General features: G+C 42.4%; 1 protein-coding gene across 1 annotated transcript in view; it reads right to left on the bottom strand.

Moving 5' to 3' along the window:
* Positions 1-19,536, bottom strand: part of LOC147115533 (transmembrane protein 145-like) — a 58,254-nt gene that overhangs the window by 5,088 nt on the left and 33,630 nt on the right. The window contains exons 6-13 of the mRNA XM_085989840.1: positions 15,019-15,103; positions 14,864-14,935; positions 14,693-14,761; positions 10,541-10,621; positions 10,001-10,079; positions 6,576-6,669; positions 4,008-4,180; positions 638-758 (exon numbers count right to left, since the gene is read on the bottom strand). Of these exons, the coding sequence (XP_085845966.1) occupies positions 638-758; positions 4,008-4,180; positions 6,576-6,669; positions 10,001-10,079; positions 10,541-10,621; positions 14,693-14,761; positions 14,864-14,935; positions 15,019-15,103 (774 nt within the window). The remainder of the gene's footprint in view (positions 1-637; positions 759-4,007; positions 4,181-6,575; positions 6,670-10,000; positions 10,080-10,540; positions 10,622-14,692; positions 14,762-14,863; positions 14,936-15,018; positions 15,104-19,536) is intronic.

Genomic DNA, 19,536 nt, shown 5'->3' with positions numbered 1-19,536 from the left:
GTGCCGAGCTCTTTCCCTGGGCCTATCCATTAGTGCTTCCACACAATTACTTTTGAGGTCTCTCCAGGCCGAGATTCAAGGCTGCAATGAGCAGGGTGTGGCTGGTCAGCAAGATGGCCCCTCCCCTTTAAGAACTGGACGGCGCCAGTCTGGCTTCCATGGTAACTGACATCGCCTGAGCTTCGGTAGCGTTTCGAGGTAGCGCCTCGCTTCCTGACATTTGCGATTTGCGCCTTAAGAGAGGTGTGTAGCGCCTGATTTAGCGCTCAAATCACCTCCAGGGGGGCGATAGAGGCAAATTTTGCAGTTGGAGGAGATAATTAGCGCCAGGCGCTAAACTTTGCGCCCAGCCGATATTAGCGCCCCAAAATGGGCGATATCCAATTTCTCCCCCTATATCTTTAAGAAAATTTTTACTGGTTGGTGTTCTAAAAAAAATGGCTGTTTTTTGGCTGTTCTCAATGCACCAGTTTTTAATTTTTTTTTTTTTTTTTTTTTTTTTTTTATAAAAGGTGACATTGGAAGCCTGCGACTTTCTATCGAAGCACCCAATTAACAAAGCGGAAGAGACTGCACATTAGTACAGCTCAATTCAGTTACACATAGCATCACAAATGCCTAAACCTCCTTCACCTACCAACATAACCGCATAGACATAGAACTTCAAAAACAGCGCGATCGTGTTCATGATACGTTCACGTTTCCAGTTTACAATTATAAATTGTCCGAAAAGGCTGCTGATAGGCACTGCAAAAAACCTGTGGGGGAGGAGAGAAAATCAGATAACGTATACACAGAGGTCTAATCAATGATTATAATTCACAATGTAAAGGTCTGAAAGGAGATGATTTAGGGAGGGAATTCCAGAGCATTGGGCCTAGGTGGTTAAAATCACAACTGCCAATAGTGAGGCAAGTGCGCAAGAGGAAACAGATTTTTTTTTGGTTGGGGGGGAGCGAGGCCATAGAGGAATCTAAATTTAAGGATTTGAATTTAAAACTTGAGGTATTGGGGGACTGGGAGCCCATGTAGGTCAGCGAGGACTGGGATGAAGGGAAAGTGGGACTTTCTGCTGCATAGGATACAGGCTGAGTTATGGGCGCGCTGAAGTTTACAGAGAATGGAGGATGACCAGGAGAGCACTAGAGTAATCATATCTGGAGATGACAAAAACATGGATGAGGGCTTCAGCGGCAGATGGGCTGAGTGAGGGCAGATATGGAATGAGGCAGTCTTTGTGATGGAAAAGATATGCGGTCGGAAGCTTAGATCGGGGTCGAATAGGATGCAAAGGTTGTAAATAGTCTAACTGATCCTAATACAGTGGTTGGAGTTAGTGACAAAGATACAGAGTTTGTGCCACAGTCTGAAAATGATGACTTTGATCTTCCCAATGTTTAACTGGAGGAAACTGTGACTCATCCAAGAGTGGATGCTGGATGAACAGTGTTACAGCACAGAAGTGGTGGAGAGACAGAACTGGGTATCATTAGCATACATGTGAAAGCTGACTCCATGCCTGTGGAGGTTGCGGCCAAAGGGCAGCATGAGAAAGAAGAGGAGTCATGGAGGGATCCTTGGAGGAATTCCAGAGGTGTTGGGGTGGGAAAGAGAAGGCATTGTTAGAGATGAGACCTACCTCCTGCTTCCTCAATACATTCCCTAACCAACATCACCAAAAACAGATGATATGGCCATTAATCTCATTGGTATTTGTGAGCTACAATTGGATACATAAGAGTGGAACCAAGTAAGGACAGTGTTACTGTACTGGACAATGGATGGAAAGTGTTGGAAGAGGATGAGTGATCAACAAATGTCACAAGTCATAAAAAAGTCATTTGTGGACTCTTGATGCTGTGGGAAGGGTGGAAACCTGTTTGAAGGGATTCAAACGGAATTGTGGGAGAGATGGACACAGATCTGGGAGGCAAGGACACATTTGAGGACAAAGGAAAGCGAGGTTGGAGATGAGTGTAATTTTAAAGGAAAGGAGTCCAGGTGGATTTTTTGAGGAGTGGGTGATTGTGGTTTTAAATGGGAGGGAAAAGTGAAAGAAAAGAACATAAGAACTTACATTCATATAATCGCCTTTCATGACCTCAGGACATCCCAAAGTACTTTCACAGCCAATAAAATACTTTTGAAATATATTCTCATAATGTAGGCAAACACTACAGCCAATTTGAGCACAGCAAGGTCCCACAAACAGCAATGAGATTAATGGCCGTATCCTCTGTTTTTGGTGGTGTTGGTTGAGGGAATGTATTGAGAAAGTAGGTGGTAGGTCTCATGGACAAGATGAGCTTGGAGAGGCCATGGGGGAATATGGGAGAGAAAGAGAGAGATAGGGGTGCAGGGATAGTATTGAAGGTCAGGTGAAAGCAGTTAAATGGTCTTTATCTAGGTAATGATCTTCTCGCACTTGTTAGAGATGAGCATAGTGGGGGCAGGAGAGAGGATTTTAAGGATAGTTGGTAGTGGAGAAAAGGTACCTGAAGTTACCTTTGCCCTCCAGGATCATCCAGGAGTGGAGGGGCGGGGGGGGGGGGGGGCGGCAATGTGTGTGCTTGGCAGAGGTGAGCCAAGGCCTAGCTAGTATGGCTTGATATAGTCCCGCTGAGCCAGTTGTGCACCAGATATGCACTAAGTTTGCTCTAAACTTGGATTCATCACTATTTTGTGTCTTGTAGCGTATCTACATTTAGAAGTTCTAAGGTGGATTGCTTTACGTGACTTAGTGTTAGGTAGGCCTACAGCAGACTCATTCAAAGGCCTGGAGTTTGCACTGTTGGCATAACCCAGAGGTTAGACCCAAAATAGTGCTCGTTTCCCAATGACAATATACTCCCAAACTTAAAATGGGCAAAAATCAGCATTAACAATCAGAGCCCAAGGAAAGTGCCAAACCCACACCGTATATTTCTTGTATGAAAATATGAGTTTCAGCTCATCTAACCATCATTTAGGCACAGCATGTTTAGGAACCTACAATCAGGAAGCTTTTCAATTTTTAATGTGACTTATACTTATGCCATAAAAATGCATTAAAAGGAACAGAAAATACAAAGCAGGTCTCGGAGGATAATTCTTTTTTTTAAAAAGGCTCAAAAAATTGCATTAAAACTCCAGAAGAATGACTTTCTTGCCTGCTGCACCTGAAAATCTGGTCACAATGTGAAGAGACCCTCTGGCCAACCTCAGTTTTGAGGGTGTGGTCAGTTTTGTGAGCGCAGATTTATTAGGGCAGAGGGTTTGATGGACAGTCGTAAAAAGATCAAGGAGACTTGGCCGTATTGTAGTTGCGCACGTAACTCGGCAACAATTCCGCGATCTTTTAAGCCACGTAATTGGCTTGCGCCCAGAATATGGCCATATCTAGACGCAAACACGGAGGAATCTCCAGGCCAATATATCTATATCCAAAGGAAAAAAAGACTAACGACTCAGATCAGTATTGTCTTATGTTGCAAGCTGTTATTGAGCAAGGAAATCAAGGGATATGGGGATAAGGCGCAAAATGGAGTTAAAGTAGAAGATCAGCCACGATCTTACGGAATGGCGGATCAGGCTCGAGGGGCTGTATCGCCTACTCCTGCTCCTATTTATTATGTTCTTAAGCTCCAGAGGAAGTCTACAAATAAAGAACCATTTATTGTGCGAATGCTGGATTACCTCTATAATCTCTTCAAAATGATTCAGCAATATTTTGAGGTTGCTTTTCCAAGTATTAGTCACCATCACACATACCATACAATTACATGCAGAAAACCAGATACAGCTCCACTCCCCTAAAGTTGTGGGGAACGGTTGTCTCCATTTATAAAACACGTAGCACAATATAATGTGTGTCAGGAAAACATCACAGCACCACATATAGGTTATCATTGGGATGCACTAGACGACAGTGATGCTGGGCTCTTCTAGGCTGTCTCTGTCAACAAAATAGCAGCCTATTCTCCTTTAACTGTTTGCAGTGAAACCAATTAGCTAATGGGCTGACTCACCATAAGGTGAACGCTGGAAAGAAGAGAAGATAAAATGGCCGTTTCTCAGGGTGGTGTTGCATAATTTTATATGTTGACTGTGAAAACCAAAATGCCGTCAGAAACTGCAAGGCAGTTACAGCATAGCCAATAGAGGACTCCAACACAGTCTGTACCTCTCCTGGGTCTATAAGCTGCAAATAAAAATGTTCAAACAGAAATGTGTTTTTTTGGTATTAAATTGTTATTGCTGAGATTATACTGTACATTGTTTTATTTTCTTCTTTTTGCTGCAATAAATCAAATCTATTCTCAAACTACATGCAATTCTATTTTCTGATGTACATCTGACCAAAGGAGATAGTGCTTGATCGTCTTCTCATCCCCAACACTGCAAACTTCTTTTACGTAAGGCAAGCATTACTAACTTGTTTTCTAAAGCATTCTATAGTTCCTTAAAACCAGCAGCATGGAGCTTCCCTGATGGGTTAGTGGGTAAATGCACTGTGTATTTTAATGCTAAGCTGTTTGGGTCGGAAGATTCCAGGTTCCATCTTTAGTTTGTGTTGTGTTAGTAGGAAAAATAATGGAATCCCTACTAAAGGAGAAAATAGAAGAACATCGAGAAACCAAAAACACAGTAATGAATAATCAGCATGGATTTCAAAAGGGAAAGTCTTGCTTGACCAAACTCATTGAATTTTTTGAAGAGGTAACAGAGAGAGTAGACAAGGGTAATGCAGTAGATGTAATTTATCTAGATTTTCAAAAGGCCTTCACAATAAGGTACCTCATAATAGACTGATGAACAAGGTCAGAGAATGTGGAGTCGAGACAAGTAGCAGAATGGATAGCTAGCTGGCTTCAAGACAGAAAGCAGAGAGTAGGGGTAAAAGGTAGCTATTCACAGTGGCAGAAGGTGGATACTGGGTGTTCCACAAGGATCAGTGCTGGGACCACTGTTGTTCACAATTTATATTAACGATTTAGACTTTGGAATCAAAAACACAATTTCTAAATTTGCGGATGACACCAAATTTTGGGGGGGGGGGTAGTCAATACTGAGGAGGACTGCAACAAATTACAGGAGGGCATTAATAAACTTGCAGAATGGGCATATAATTGGCAAATGAAGTTCAACACAGATAAATGTGAGGTATTACATTTTGGTAGGAAGAATAAGGAGGTCACTTATTACTTGTAGGGCGTGAGTCTAGGTGGGGTAGAGGAACAAAGGGATCTCAAAGTACAAATACACAAATCACTAAAAGTTGCGACACAGGTTAGCAAGGCCATAAAAAAAGCAAGCCAAGCACTAGGGTTTATTTCTAGAGGTATAGAATTGAAAAGTAGGGAAGTTATGCTAAATCTGTATCGAACCTTGGTTAGACCACACTTAAGAGTACTGCGTACAGTTCTGGTCGTCATATTATAGAAAGTATATAGAGGCACTGGAGAGGGTGCAGAGAAGATTTACAAGGATGATACCAGAAATGCGAGGGTATACATATCAGGAAAGGATGAACAGGCTGGGTCTCTTTTCTCTTGAAAAAAGGCTGAGGGGTGACCTAATAGAGGTCTTTAAAATTATGAAAGGTTTTGATCGCGTGGATAAAGAGAGAATGTTTCCACTTGTGGGGAAGAGCATAACTAGAGGCCATCAATATAAGATAGTCACCAAGAAATCCAATAGGGAATTCAGAAGAAACTTCTTTACCCAGAGAGTGGTGAGAATGTGGAACTCGCTACCACAGGGAGTGGTTGAAGCGAAAAGTAAAGATTCATTTAAGGGGAGGCTAGACAAGCATATGAGGGAGAAGGGAATAGAGGGTTACGCTGATAGATTTAGATGAGGAAAGACAGGAGGAGGCTCGAGTGGAGCATAAACGCCGGCATGGACTGGTTGGGCCAAATGGCCTGTTTTTGTGCCGTATATCCTATGGGTTAGCTAACTCAACAGTTTTGGTGCTGGAGTTAGCATCAGTGCCACTGGGACATGAAAATTAAGTAAGGACGCTGCTCCCATGGCCCTTGGTGGAAAATGCGTGTCTGGATATCAGATGAGCACAGGTTGGAACTTGGCTGTGATGCTCTCCATAGCAAAATAGCCTGCCAACACACAACACTGAGCCTCATATCTTAAGAATGGCCAATTCAGTGTGGTAATGAAGGATGGTTGATGCCAGTGGAACCATAACACAAGGTGAGTCAATGCCTTGGGGAAGGGGAGGAAAAATACTTCACTGCAATAGTCTGTTTGTATAAAGTCTAAGTTCTAAATTACAGAGTTAATAAAATAAATAATTGGTTGGTTATTTGAACCATTTATAATGTAGATACGGATTTAAAATTAATTGGATACTGTAATTTTAGACTAATTCCAAAACAAGGTTGAAGTTTTGTATAAATATTCACATTTAATACACTGTGCAATATTCGTATGAAATTTCATTGCCCACTATTTTAACAGAATTGAATTTACAACTCTGCTAAAATAGTGGACAAAGGAACTTTATCCAAATGTATTCAGCATTCTTTTGCTAAGATTGCAAAGAATAATTTCAAAACTCATATTCTTTAACTACTTACGTGTTTCTCATCAATGAAGAACCACGAGTACATAAGTGCAAAGGTGACCACCAACAGACAGACAGTGACAGCACTAGAATGATGAATCTTGGTCCTAGTCTCAGAAAAAAGATTACATAACAGTTGGTTTTAGCAAAGTCCACAAAATTTGTCTTACCGTAGTTCTTGGTACTGTAGTAAATTCTTATTGCTATTTTGTTGACTTATATCTGCAGTACCTACTCTTACACAAGTCTTGTGGCAGACTGAGTGGTACAGTGAGTTAGAACACTGGGACCTCAGTTCAGATCTAGCCTGGGGTGAAAGTCTGCGACAGCGGGAAGGGTCCCAAGAAAATTAATTCTGAGCAGTTTACCCCATTATCTAGGATATACCAATCCACAGGAAAAGTTGCTCATAATATGGACTGATGGTTTCAAATCAGAGGTCACTTGGGAAATGGTAATGTAATAACATGCACTATATATTTTTGAGATTAGAGTTAAGGCATGTAGTTAAGCCAGAGATCACCCTGCATATAACCACTACTATAAACAACCCTTTAGAGAGTGTTCGATACTGGTGATGAAATCAAAATATGTAGAAGTACCCCAGCATGGGTAAACTGTCATATAAAGGTGAAAGGACATGCTATACTACTCCTTCAGTGGGTGGTCTTGCATCTCTCTCTCTTAGGCAGTCCTTTGGAACCGAAGGTGACTTGCTTCCACACTAAAAATGAGTTCTCAGGTGACTGATGAGTCCAATGCGGGACCTACAATCTGTCACAGGTGGGGCAGACGGTGGTCGAAGGGGCAGGTGGGTGGGGTGCTTGGGTTGACGTGCGCTCCTTCCACTATATGCGCTTGGCTTCCGCTTGCTCCCGGTGAAGAGACTCGAGGTGTTCGGCGCTTTCCCATGATTCTTCTCCTCCACTTTGTGGGGTCTTGGGCCAGGGATTCCCAGGTGTCAGTGGAGATGTTGCACTTTTTCAAGGAGGCTTTGAGGGTGTCCATGAAACGTTTCCTCTGCCCACCTGGGGCTCTCTTGCCGTGTCGGAGCTCCGAGTAGAGGGCTTGCTTTGGGAGTCTCGTATCGGGCATGTGGATGATGTGGCCCGTCCATCGGAGCTGATCGAGCGCCAAAACTTTGATGCTGGGGACGTTGGCCTGAGCGAGAACACGGACGTTGGTGCACCTATCCTGCCAATGGATTTGCAGGATCTTGAGGAGGCAGCGTTGGTGGTACCTCTCCAGTGCTTTGAGGTGCCTGCTGTACATGGTCCATGTCTCTGAAGCATACAGAGGGCGGGTATCACTACTGCTCTGCAGATCATGAGCTTGGTGCTGGGTTTGAGGTCCTAAGTCTTCAAACACACTCTTCCTCAGGTGACACTGGCACATTGAAGGCAGTGTTGGACTTCGTCATCGACGTCTGCCCTTGTTGACAGTAGGCTCCCGAGGTATGGAAAGTGGTCCACATTGTCCAAGGCCTCGTCATGGATTTTGATAATCGGGGAGCAGTACTGTGTGGCGGGGGCAGGTTGGTAGAGGACCTTTGTCTTACGGATGTTTAGTGCAAGGCCTATGCTCTTGTACGCTTCAGCGAAAGTGTTGACGATGGTTTGGAGTTCGACCTCAGCATGTGCGCAGACGCAAGCGTCGTCTGCATACTGTAATTCGGACCGAGGATGGAACGACCTTGGATCTGGACTGGAGGCGACGGAGGTTAAACAGTTTCCCGTTTGTTCTGTAGATTAGCTCCACACCACATAGAATTGCATAGTACAGCACAGAAACAGGCCATTCGGCCCAACCAGTCCATGCCAGCATTTATGCTCCACTCGAGCCTCCTCCCAACCTTCTTCATCTAACTATAACCCTCTATTCCCTTCTCCCTCATATGCTTATCTAGCTTCCCGTTAAATGCATCTATACTATTCGGCTCAACTAGCGAATTCTACATTCTCACCACTCTTTGGGTAAAGATGTTTCTTCTGAATTCCATATTTGATTTTTTGGTGACTATCTTATATTGATGGCCTCTAGTTTTACTCTCTCTGTGTCTACTTTATCAAAACCTTTCATACTTTTAAACACCTCTATTAGGTCAGCCCTCAGCCTTCTCTTTTTCAAGAGAAAAGAGACCCAAGTTGTTTATCCTTTCCTCATAGGAATCTTGCAGTTCTGGTCTCCTCTCCAGTGCCTATATATTCTTTTTATAATATGGTGACCAGAACTGTACACAGAACTCCAAGTGTACTCTAACCAAGGTTCGATATAAGTTTAGCGTAACTTCTCTACTTTTCAATTCTATCCCTTTAGAAATAAACCCTAGTGCTTACTTAAACAGAATAACTCCTCTGCCCCCTGTCTGACAGACCAGTGGAGAAGCATCTGCCTCTACAATCCTTCTTGCAGCACTTTGCTGCCTGACTACCTCCTGCTTTTGCAGTTATCTCCGATTTCTTAAAGTGTCAGCTTTCAATGAAATCAGACTACCTCCATCCCCTTCTCCCCGAGCTGAATCAACCAGCCTAAGGTAGCAATGACCCCCTGCTCAGTTCAAATCAAGAGTTGTGGCAGGAGCAATGTGTGTGAATGATCACTAGACAATTCCCCCCGCCCCCCCCCCCCCCCAGGGTCTCTAGGACACTGGTCCAGACACCTGATCTAAAACCTAATATACACCTGCTAGTCTGCTGCCCTGTGAATTCAATCCCTTGATAGCAACACTTAGCTCAATACAGGAAACTTTGTGATATCCGGGACCGAGCTGTTGCCGTCCCATCAAAACTGCCGGACAAACCAGCGCTAATGTTAAAGCATACGGAGATTTTGAGCTCCGTATCTAGCAACAAACCCTGTTGCTTAGCAACAGCTTCTAAACAGTCGGCCGCAGCTTAAAAGCGTCTCTAGCTAAGCAACAGCTTCTTTTAGACCTTGCAGAGCCTGACTGGGAAAAAAAAAGCAACGAGAAGTAAAAAAGCTTAGAGAACGGCTCCTGAATTTTGCCAGTAGATAGAGCTTTCCGGACATTTAACCTCCGGATAAACGAAAGTTTCCTGTAGTACTACTTTTAACATATATACCCAAGTCCTCCTGTGGCAGACAGTTTGAAATCCTGAACATGACAGTCACCTATCTAAAGGATAATATCAGTGATGTCTGTCTATTTTTGTTTTAACTACACATTTTGGACCATTTTTCTTTTCACCATCTTTGTGGTTTATTTAATCCAATGTGTATTTACGTTACTATCTGTGCTTGTGGGAGGTGGTATGGAAGGTCCCTGTGTAATATAAGACTACCCACTGATGGCAGGAGATATTCTTCATGCTGGTAATGTATTCATATCATGTAGAGGGACAGTTCTATATTCTTAGTATTTTTAATTTGCAATTCAGCCATATCAATTCTACTAAATTATATTTGAATGATTTCCACCTTGTAATTGTAAATCCATGGCTCATCAGAAGCAGCATTGGAACAAGTAGTAAGTAGCTAATCACAAGCAACAATCTTCCTAAAAATATAAATTGCAAAAAGCACAAAATGGGTACATCAAAAACTAGCACATAGTTTACAGAAATGGCAGAACATGCACAAAGCAAAGCAAAGCTGCACTGTACACTATTAGTGTAGGAATGCTTAGTATGTGTGTATGATGTTCCCCTGTCTGCTATTTTAACGGAGGTGTTAACCATTTGAAATAAAACTATTTGAAATAAACTATTTGAAATAATGGGTTGTCTTCCAAATTAGTGGACAAAGGGATGTTATACAAATATGTTATGCATTTGTACACTAATATTGCACAATGCAATTTTACGGCCAGTTACTTTCTCATAATTGTAAAACTGTGCCAATGACTAGTAATGAAATATCTTTATAACGTTTACTGAATAGATTCCTAGCTCATTGACAAAGTTGTCATCATACTGAAACTGAAATATTAACATTGTTTCATTAATACTACTTGCTTACCAATTATTTTGACTGATTCACAACCTACACCATTCAATGCATAAATGCCAAAGTGAATGCATAGGAAGAAATGGCCTAGAACTGGAAAGATATGAAAAATAACAAATTGTACAAATCTTGCACTTTCAAATATGCACTTTTCTATCCACTACTGTCCTTATCAATCAACACCAACATTGCTGATATTCTCAAGGTGACTGATAAAAAGGGCTAAATAACACCGATATTCTCCCAAAGCAAAGCAGGACAGGCTGTGAAGAGATCAGTCACACAAAATTTATGTATTATATCTTTTTCAAATTAAACTTTAAATAGGGAAAAATACCCAAATATTCACAGCCATCTTCCATGAGTGATGTCATTGAGAAATAGTTTGCACAGAGGTCTGCCATTGAGCACATGGTAGCATTTGCAGAGAAGACCTCAGTTAAACAGGTGAAAGACACAGTGGCAGCATATTTCATGAGTTTTCCCACTGCTGCAATCAAGAATCATAAAATGGTTACAGCACAGGAGGCGGCCATTTGGCCCATCGAGCCGGTGCCAGCTCTGCAAGAGCACTTCAGCTCGTCCCACTCTCCTGCCCTTTCCCTGTAGCCGAGCAATTTTTTTTCCTTCAGGTACTTGACCAATTCCCTTTTGAAAGCCACGATTGAATCTGCCTCCACCACCCTCTCAGGCAGTGCATTTCAGATCCTAACCACTCTCTGCGTAAAAAAGTTTTTCCTCATGTCGCCTTTGGTTCTTCTGCCAATCACCTTAAATCTGTGTCCTCTGGTTCTCGACCCTTCCGCCAACAGGAACAGTTTCTCTCTATCTACTCTGTCTAGATTTTGATTCAAAGTGCGAAGTGATACATTTTGGTAGGAAGAACGAGGAGAGGCAATATAAACTAAAGGCTACAATTGATTTTGATCATAATTTTGAACACCTCTCCTCAAATCTCCTCTCAACCTTCTCTGCTCGAAGGAGAACAATCCCAGCTTCTCCAGTCTATCCATGTATCCGAAGTCCCTCATCCCTGGAACCATTCTTGTAAATCTTTTCTGCACCCTCTCTAAGGCCTTCGCATCCTTCCTAAAGTGCGGTGCTCAGAATTGGACACAATGCTCCAGTTGAGGCCGGACCTGTGTTTTATTAAGGTTCATCATAACTTCCTTGCTTTTGTACTCTGTGCCTCTATTTAAGAAGCCCAGGATCCCGTATGCTTTTTTAACCACTTTCTCAACCTGCCCTGCCACCTTCAATGATTTGTGCACATATACCCCCGGGTCTCTGTTCATGTACCCCCTTTAGAATTGTACCCTTTAGTTTATATTGCCTCTCCTCGTTCTTCCTACCAAAATGTATCACTTCGCACTTTTCTGTGTTAAATTTCATCTGCCACGTATCCGCCCATTCCACCAGCCTGTCTATGTCCTCTTGAAGTCTATCACTATCCTCCTCACTGTTCATTATATTTCCAAGTTTTGTGTCATCTGCAAATTTTGAAATTATGCCCTGTACACCCAAGTCTAAGTCATTAATATATATCAAGAAATCGAGGCTTTGAGCTTCTAGCTCGAAGATGTAGTCATGGGTGACGTCAATTAGCTTAGAGAATTATTACTGGCAACCAAGCAAGAGGGATTCTGAAAGTTTAGAGATACCTACTGTTCTATGCTCACATAGATCAGTAAGCAGTGCCATGCATGAAACACTAAAGAAACAGCCAATTGCCACTCGTCAGCAGTAATGCCATCGCATGGGGCTGCACAAGTGAGAGTGAGTGCCACCTCCGAAAGCAACGAGCCCATAGCCAAAGGAAACCCTTGGAACTGATGCAGCTCCTTCATGACTAGTCGCAAGTACAGATACCACACCTGTATTCCTTGCAGCTGGTTTTGTAGTCACCCTCAGAACCCCTTTCTCACCCAAGGGTGCACTTAGTAGTACAGCACATTGACAACCAAGGCAGGGATCTGTGATGCACATGAGATAAACATGTACACCACAAGCATTCATTAACTCTCCTTTAATATATTTTTAATATATCCTGCAGTTTCATTCTTTTGTTGTGAAGAGAAAAGAAAGTGTCAGTTGCTCAAAAGCCAAAGAAAGTGGTGGACTTCTGTGATGCCCTTTATGGGTGCCTGTAACACAAAGCTGAAAGTAATGATGACCATCACTACCAGTGGTAGTATGGCAGATGGTTGGGTGTTCCTGTAGGTATTGTAATCCAGGTGGCACAGCTCAATCACAGCTTATCTGATGAGCCTGACCCTCTCCATGCACTGCCCTCTGCTATGTCCATGTAGCTAATTCTGATGGAGCACATCTGCTGCCTTGGGGAGTACCTGCTGGAATTGTGCCTCTGCAATCCAAGGCGGCCATTCCCCCTGCGCGCCAGCAATATATCCACCTATACTCTTGGGCAGATAAGTGCTCTGTATTATTCACCTATCTCACTGCTGTGATGATACTTCAAAATTTTCCCCTCCATTAGACTCCAAAACTATGGAAGCAATTTTGGTCTCCTTACGGCTCATTTGCTCTCAGAGGTAGCATGTAGAGAATGGAGTGCCAATTCCTCCAACCTAGTTAGCACTGGTTGCTGAATTGCTTGATTTCCTACGGCAGGGGTGAGGAGAGATAGAATCATTCCCAAGAGCCACAGCTCACATCCTAAACAGGCAGAAGTCTCAGGAATATATACAAATCAGGTGATGTCATTACCAACACAGATGCAATTTCATAACCTTACCACATGACTAATATCACTTTCTGCTCGCCCCCACAAACCAGAAGTTTTGAGGCGCCCATTTCTCTGCTATTCTCAGGTAAAGCTGCATGGAGCTTTTGGAGAGGTTTTTCTTGCGCTGGCTTGTACGTATTTTGACCTTAAAAGTTATTTACTATTGCAGGCCCTGCCAAAAATCACTGCGGCTTTTAACACATCCATGAATGGCAAAGGATACCACGCCATTAATGTTCAGTGTTTGTAGAGCGGCATGACCTTCTCCTGTGCTGGTTGCTTCCTTCCTGTTGTGTGCAAGCTTCTCCACAAGAAAAGTGGAAGCATTTAAACATGTGCCAGGGGCAAGGGCTTTCAGCCCTTGCAATATATGCACCAGTTGACCATAGTGTGAATGATGACTGGAAGAAGCAACAAGTGAGAGCCGTAGCAGGGTTTGAGGGCCTGAGTGGAATCAGGTAGGAGGTGCAGTAAAGTCTTCCCTGCTGACTTATGGACAACTATGGGAAGGAAAAGGCTGATTGCACAGAGGCAAAGGAGCCTTACCTTGGAACTCATGGTAACTCCATTAAATTGCTTACTGCACTGCAGCCATTGCCTGGAGAAAATACAGCTCGTATTCATTTGTCATGCTACTTCTTGCCATACCTGTTCACCAACCTGCCAAGAGGAAGGTAGCCTACCTCATCTCACAGATTTGTTCCAGCTGCATCTCCACAGCTGTATCCAAACACCTATGAGCCCTGCTGGAAATGTTCTTACTCCCAGATGTCTTCCTGCAGCTCTACAGTTTTGCTTCCCTGCTTTTGGCCACACAAAAAACTTCCCTTTAAGTTGCTGCAGGCCTTTGAGAACCTATAAGAAGCATATTTCGTGCTGGCAGCTCACCTAAACCATGAAAACCAGGGCACCCAAAAAATGGAATAGGTTCGCCACCAACTCCTCCAGGCAGCCATTGTTCTCGCCTCCCTCTTGCTGCAACCTGGGACACCAAAATTGACCCCATTAACTCCAGGTCTGTTAAATGTTCACTTTTTGACTTGACATGGCAGCTAAGCAAAGCTGCACATGTTCATCATTAATAACTGGTAACAAGGATTTTAGCAAAAATCAGATATGACAACATTTTTCACTAACTTTTTCTTTAAACTCCTTTTTTGGAGGCGTCGGTATCTCGTGGTTGAATAGTCTTGTTAGCACATTCTACCAATATCGCATTACATTCTATTCCTGTATATTTTTCACTAAAATTTGTGAAGACAGAAATGTTGGGCCCCTTTTATTATAAGAAAAGGATTAAATGGTTATAGCAAACATAGAAGCAGTAAATAAATCTTAAGTTATACTGATTGTGTTGTCCACAATCATATATTTAAGGTAATAAACATTCACTGAGATATAGCGTGTTACTATCTCACCTTCTGTTCCTACAGAGACCATTAACATCTGATAACTAGAATGCAGCAAGCGCCTTTTCTTCAAATAACCTATATTAAAAAAAAGCTGAAAGCTTTTAAAAAGCTTCTTTTAAAATGTTCTCACTATAAAGTTACACCAGGTACGTTAGCCTATAACAGCACATTACTTACGAGCAAAACAAATGCAAACTCCAAGTGCAATCATGAATAACAATACTGAAAGTATGTGCACTTCAAATATGCCTGTAAAAGAAAGGGTAAAGATTACCTTTAGTTTAGTCTGATCATATCCATTAACATACTAAAAAGGGACTGAGCATCCTTACCTATCTGGTTTGCAGAAAAATGTCTTCTCCACAAATTTTTCCCATTAGACATTGTAATTTTATATTCCAAAGTTATTCCTCCACCCTAATTAAAATGTAGAGAGTAATACAAATATGTAACACAACAAAAAAATGGCAGGCAGGATGGTTCAAGGTTGTAACCTAGCAGAATTTTACTCATCTATTTGAACAGTATTTATAACACTTCAGTGGACTGCATGATCATGATAACACATCTATTTAACATTGTTTGACATCAATATGGATATTGTAGAAATAATAACATAAGAGATGGGAATTATACCAATTTAATGACACACACAAATGCAAAATAAAGAACATGCATTTATACAGTGCCTTATTAACATTTCAAACTGCTTCACATACTATTAACTATTTTGAAGGCAGATGCAGCTGCAATATTGCATAGAGCTAGATCCCACAAAAGGTAATGAGGTGACTGACCAGCTAATCTGTCTTTGGGTGGCTAGTTGATGGAAGAAATGTTGGTTAGAACTGAGAATTAGTGCCATGGGGCTTTTAATATGCTCCTGAACTAGCAGAGGGCCTATGGTTTAATGTCTTATCCAAAGAATAGCATTTCCAGTGTTTCAGCACCCCTTAATACTGCATTAGATTATCAGCCTAGGTAACATGCTCAAACCATGGAGTGCAGCTTGAACCCATTACCTTCTGACGCCGAGGCAAGAGTGTTACCAACTGAATTAAACTGACACTTGAAGAAAACACTTCCACACATGCCAATATTAATTTTGAAGACCACTAAAATGCAATCAAATTTACAGTGTTCATTACAGAGAAACAAATTCTTTAATTAAAAAATAAGTAATTGCTGGAAAAGTAAAGAAACACTCCACATCAGAATTTGTGCTTACAATTTTTCTATTGACCTTACTCTCTAACACTTGGGGCTGGGTTTTCCCTGCGGAGGCGGGATGGCGGCAGGAGAGCTGGTTTGCAGCTTATGGTCCTGCTCCCGTCTGCAACCGCTCTCTCAAAAAGATTTTCCGTAGATTGGCCTTGCTAAGCCCGCCCTGCGGGGTTCCTGGCCAATTAATAGGAAGCAGGTCTGATGACATCATTTGATGATGCCTTATCAGATGGTTGCCTTAAAGGAACCACAGACACACTGATTTTGACAGTTGTGCTGTCAGTGTTCTGCAGCATTGAGGTGCTGCAAACACTGACAAGCACTGCACAAAGGTGCACGTCTGCACCCAGGCTCACACATGACTCCCTCCATATGCTTATGGAGGGAGTCACAGCACACAATGGAAGAGACCTACCCAGAAGATCAACGCAGTCTGGTTACACATTGCACAGGCGGTCACAAGCAGGGATGTCGTCAGGAGTGCCTGGCTGCAGTGGCGCCAACCTTTCAAGGATCTCAGATCAAGAAACATTACTGCAAAGTCACACTCAAACTCACCCTTCTGTGTCACTCATCGCATTCCCATCACTCTGCCTTCCATACCCTACTCCTGCACATCCTTACTCACACCAACTTACTTTGCACCTCCACCCATCCCTCTATATCTACATTATTATATTATCACTTCCCCATCTCACTAGCCACCCCTCACACTCACCCTCATCCTACTGCAAGCATACCAACTAACAACACAAAAGTGTAGGCACTTGAGAGGTTTAGCCAATGTTCATGTGAAGTTTCTGGTAATGTGTTGTCATATAGTGAAATCTGTATTTTCAACACTTCACTTTATTGGACAGATCTGTGCGCACCTTGAGAAGTGTCTTACTGAGTTCCAGTGAATGTTGAGACATAACTCCACCCACTCCCCCAACTATAGTGATGAGTGTGAATGGAATGGCTTGGACATTATAGGGATGCTTTACGGTGCTGGTGTGGGATGGTGTCAACCTGGCGCATCATGTGGCTGCCAGGGTTCACAGCATCAAGTGAAGTAAATCTGGCCATGGTGATGCCATCGCTGGCCTCCCGGGCAGCAATGTTGTCAGGGGCTGATGCCCTGTGTCCTGTGCAGCACAGGTGATGGCGGAGGTTGGTGATGTTGGTGTTGGGGCTGATCGTGGAAGGATTCAGAGGACCAAGGTGTGATTTTTCCAAGGGCACCGATGTTGCTGGAATAGATGGCAGCTGCAGGTGAGATGACAAGCGATCTGTCAATGGTGAGGGAGGTTGTTCCATTGAGGTGGCACTGGATATACAGTTGACTCTAAACACATGCAAGCTAAAGAAATCTCTATATGTCTTACAAATGCAGTAACTCACAGATTCTAAGCTCTGAAACTGAACATCTGCAACATGGCATCCTTTATACCACTTCTGCAGCTGTCAGGTTATCAGATATATCAAAGCAGACTCAACTCACGACAGGGTGAGCTGGCGTGTTCCCCGAGCAGTGGGTAACCCGTGGGGGAGTACGTAAATTTGCAAGGTAGGCTCAAAATAGCATTAAATTGGCTGTTAACAAGCCATTTAATGATATAAATTGTCTCCCCTGCCGCTTGGTGTCGGGTCAGTTCTCCGTGGACAGACCCGACACCTGGGAGACTCGCGTGGAGGCGGGTTGACAGCCGGTTTCCTACCCGCTGTCACACTTTACTATTTTGACAGCGGACCCGCCTCCAAACCCGCCCTCTGAGCGCCGGCAAAATCCAGCCCTTAGAGTATTACCACTACTGAGAACACAACGCATCTATTTTCTGTTTTTATGTCAGATTTCCAGCATCCGCAGTATTTTGCTTTTGCACAATGCATCTATTTTTCAGTACATTGGAATGTATCTCCCATTGTTTGGGTACAAAGGAATAAGCACTTATCTTGATTCCTTTGTTCCCTCAATTGGTTAAATGACCATCCCAGGACACAAGCTTGTTGGTTCAAAAATGGAACGCTGTTTTTTTTTCCCTCTAAAGGCAGTGCTCAGATTTGGAATTTAAAAAAAAACATATTTTAAGCTGAATTAAAAGTATATTTAGTTGGGAAGGTTTTAAAAGGGAGACATCCAGAATTTACAGAACATGGCAAAGAATGTTTAGGGCACTGGATTACACTGAATAAGATACCAGTACAGGAAACTTTCTGGTATCCGGCACTGACGTGACCGAGCTGGTGCCGTACCATCAAAACTGCCGTAGAAACCAGCGCTAATGTTAAAACATACGGAGCTTTTAAGCTCCGTGTGACTCAACAAACCCTGTTGCTTAGCAACAGCTTCAAAACAGTCGGCCGCAGCTTAAAAGCGTCTCTGTAGCTAAGCAACAGCTTCAGCTAGACTGGAAAAAAAAGCAACGAGAAGTAAAAAAACTTATAGGAAACGGCTCCTGAATTTTGCCGGTAGATAGAGCTTTCCGGACATTTAACCTCCGGTTAAACTAAAGTTTCCTGTATTCAGGCTAATGTCTACTGAACCACCTGTGTCATGCAGTTGGTACAAATGTCTTCGTTTCAGAAGAGGATTCAATGAGAAACATTATTTTTTGGCTCACTAGCAGTACTGCGATTAGTGTGCACAGAAAAGCAGTCCAATGTGCTCAGAACAGAGAACAAAAGTACGATTTGCAAGTACCAGATGATCAAGACCAGGAATCGGTCATCCTTAGGCACCCAGCTGATGTCCCGTTATGGTTACTAAATGATAGAATAGTAGGGATGTAGTAAATGTTATGCAGTACCATTGTTCTACATTTGCTTTTTCTTACACAAAAAATTGAAAACATAAATGTATAAGAAACAATTTCTTTCAAACTTTATTGAAAAATAAATACATTGGCATTTAATGCCATCTATGCTCAGTCACATATATCTTGATCCCATTAAAAAGATAGATCTTGGCAATGTACACAAGCTACTTAAATTCAACCTACGTTGAAAGTAAAAAAACTTTCTATCTTCATATTGGAACCTACAACTCTGTGCAATGAAAGTTTTAGCAAAAAAAGCTAAGTAGGGCGGAGAACAACTCTACTAATGTACTGAGCTTATCAAGCACCTGTATGTACCTTATACTGAAACCCAGATTTCTAAATTGCAGGTACAAATTCAAGTCAGAAAACAAGAACGTTGGGGCAGATATTCCTGTTCAGCACAGAGAATCAAATTATTCTTTAACAAGTCACATGGCAATGCTAGAAAGGAAAATAAACCCTCCACATGGGTATTTGCACTTATAATTATTTTATTGCTGCAAAACTAGGGACCATAAAAACAAGATAGTTACTAATAAATCCAATAGGGAAATAAGGAGAAATTTATTTACTCAGAGAGTGGTTAGAATGTGGAACTCGCTACCACAGGAAGTGGTTGAGGCAAATAGCTTAGATGCTTTCAAAAGGAAACTAGACGAGTACATGAGAGAAAATGGAATAGAAAGATATGCTGAAAGGCTGAGATGAGGTAGATGAAATCGGAAGAGAATCGTGTGGAGTATAAATACCAGCGCAGACTAGTTGGACCAAATGGCCTGTTTCGGGGATGCATATTCTATGTAATTCTATGTAAAAATCTATTCC

This window comes from Somniosus microcephalus, chromosome 6 (assembly GCF_052327205.1).
Source record: "Somniosus microcephalus isolate GS21.2 chromosome 6, FLI_Smic_1.0, whole genome shotgun sequence".
NCBI classification, from domain to species: Eukaryota; Metazoa; Chordata; class Chondrichthyes; order Squaliformes; family Somniosidae; genus Somniosus; species Somniosus microcephalus.
Note: the sequence above shows the minus strand (reverse complement) of the source record. Positions and strands in the feature narration are given on the sequence as shown.